Source organism: Bombina bombina, chromosome 6 (assembly GCF_027579735.1).
Source record: "Bombina bombina isolate aBomBom1 chromosome 6, aBomBom1.pri, whole genome shotgun sequence".
Taxonomy (NCBI): Eukaryota; Metazoa; Chordata; class Amphibia; order Anura; family Bombinatoridae; genus Bombina; species Bombina bombina.
In genome coordinates, this window is record NC_069504.1 from 168430690 (window position 1) to 168433189 (window position 2500).

Consider the following 2500-nt stretch of genomic DNA (forward strand, 5'->3'; position numbering starts at 1 on the left):
CCAGCAATATCATAGACATAAGCATGTAATTTTAATTAGGTTTTAATGGGATATCATTGTTTAATTGGGTCATGTTTACTGTTGTTTTGTATGAGCGTATTTTTAATTGTTTACATTTTAAGTTAATAGTTGTAATAATTTACATTTCTTATCCTTTTGATGTATATATTAAAACTTATTTAGTAACATAATACAATACTTTACCAATAAGTCAATCCAGAGACGTAGCTAGAAACCACGGCGCCCAGGTGCAAGAATCTAAGAAGGCCCTCCAAATAAAAAAATGTAAATTTGATGCATATCTTTTTTTTTTTCAACATTTAACACAGAAAAAAAATTGTGAATCAGATTGCATGTCTGCAAAAGGGGGTATCCTGTGCCCACAGTCTGTGAGATGGTCTGACCCCCTATTACTGTATATAGGGACACTGTTTAACCCACCAGTACTGTATATAGTGAGTTAGTGACACAGTTTGAAGCCGGTACGATGGCTGGCCTGACCTTACCCGCCCACAGTAGTCGACATGGTCCAGCCCCCCCCCCATACTGTCTATAGTTGTACTGTATAGTGACACTGTTTAACCCGCCCCCCCATGCTTTAGTAACAAGGTCTGTAATCTGCTGGTTCCACAAACATACACACACAGGCACACATACGTGCATAAATACACACACAGTCACATACACACACAGGCACACATACATGCATAAATACACACACAGTCACATACACACATACATACATACACACACATAAACACCAATGGGTAAAACAGAAACACTAACCCCTGTAGCCAGAGACAGAGAAACTAGTGAAGCATCATGTCACACTCACATGATATCAGTGCAGGTCAACGTTTTTGATTGCGACCTCTGCACCCTCAGTAGTTGGGCTTCTGAGTCAATCACTCCCCAATGTGCTACGTTTTGTGAAATTAGAAGCCAGATGGGATATAATGTGAACTATAACTGTAAATGCAGATAAATATTCTACTTTTTCTGTCATAGAATCCTATTCAAGCCTTTATACCAGTATACTTATTTGACCTACTCAGGAGAATTTTTTTTACAAGTCTTGTATATTGTGAAAAATGTATATAAGCAAAATGTGTTTATATTTTCTAATGATGCAATTAGTACATTTTGTTTTAAATATACTCTATTGGCACACATTTTTTAAATCTTTTTCCTTATAAAAACAAAGTAGTTCTTGTATTTAACCCATTAAAAAAACAAAACAGGAAATTACATTTGAAAGGGGTTTGAGTACTGCTCCTGGGGATGACTCCCTATGAACTAGGTAGGCAATGGAGATCACAATAAATGCAATCCTTCACTATTTGAAATACACATCCTTTTGCTTTTGAGTTAGACCAACAAGTATTTGTTTTCCAGCCTATTAGAAAAACAAAGAAACAGCATTGCTTTAGCTTACTGTCTAAATTGTATTGTTGTTCTCAATAAAAAGATGGTGTCTATTAGCATACAGACTAAGCAAGACAAATAACCGGAAAACAATCTCTTTATCTAATACATTGGGGGGTGGATATAGGTAGGTCAAAACATGCTTTGTACATTCAAAATGTTACATTCTTAATTGCATGGGGCCATTTTTTATTTAAAAAAAGAAAACAACCTTTTTTTTTACAGCAAACATTTTCTTCTCATGAGATGACATTTATTTAATTGCATTTTTGTTATATTAGTTTAGCCATTAATTTTATTCAGTATACATGATTTTAATAGCTATTGCTTAATCAAATGAAATACAGACTGCAAAGTGCAAACCAATTTTTGGTTAAATGTATGTTACAGCATGGAAGCTGAACAGTTAGTGCATAATTCACATAAAGAACAGTTCAGGTTAAATTGCTTGATTTTCTGGTGAAACGTGCAGTAGACTTATCAGGAAATTATAGCATTATTGACTTGAAGTGCTGGTCTGTCATCTTTTCAGAGTGTTTTATTACTGCTCATTATTGAATCTATTAAATGAATACAGCACAGTATCTCTTTTTTTTTCCAGCAATGGTATAACACTTCGATGAAAATCATATGTGTGTGGCTGGCGGATAGATTAGATCTTCAGCTGCATGTCTACCAACTTAAAACTATTATCAAGATTGTAAAGGTAAACACATTACGTTGATTTAAAACAGTAATATTTCTATGCAGAATATATATTTTCTTTTTAATAACTATTAAGTGAATTTAAATTTAAATGTTTTACTATTATATTTTCTTTCCATTGTCATGCGTTTAATTTATGTATTTCAAAATTTCTGTTTTTCATATGATGTATTTTAGGATATACTCAATTTATTTAACGATAGAATATAATTAACAGAAATAAATAACTAACTGAAGGAACACAATGTAGAAATAAATAAAAACATGTAGAAAGAACATTATTTTTAAATTAATGTAAGTATTACATGATCATCAAATTATTATTAGACAATATGAAATGTCATAAATGTACAAATTGTTTCATATATTT

General features: G+C 32.3%; 1 protein-coding gene across 3 annotated transcripts in view; it reads left to right on the forward strand.

Moving 5' to 3' along the window:
* CADPS2 (calcium dependent secretion activator 2) overlaps window positions 1-2500 on the forward strand; it is a 1413577-nt gene that overhangs the window by 1366435 nt on the left and 44642 nt on the right. For all 3 annotated transcript variants that reach the window (XM_053716670.1, XM_053716668.1, XM_053716669.1), the window contains one exon: window positions 2027-2131. In XM_053716670.1, coding sequence (XP_053572645.1) covers window positions 2027-2131 — 105 coding nt within the window. The remainder of the gene's footprint in view (window positions 1-2026; window positions 2132-2500) is intronic.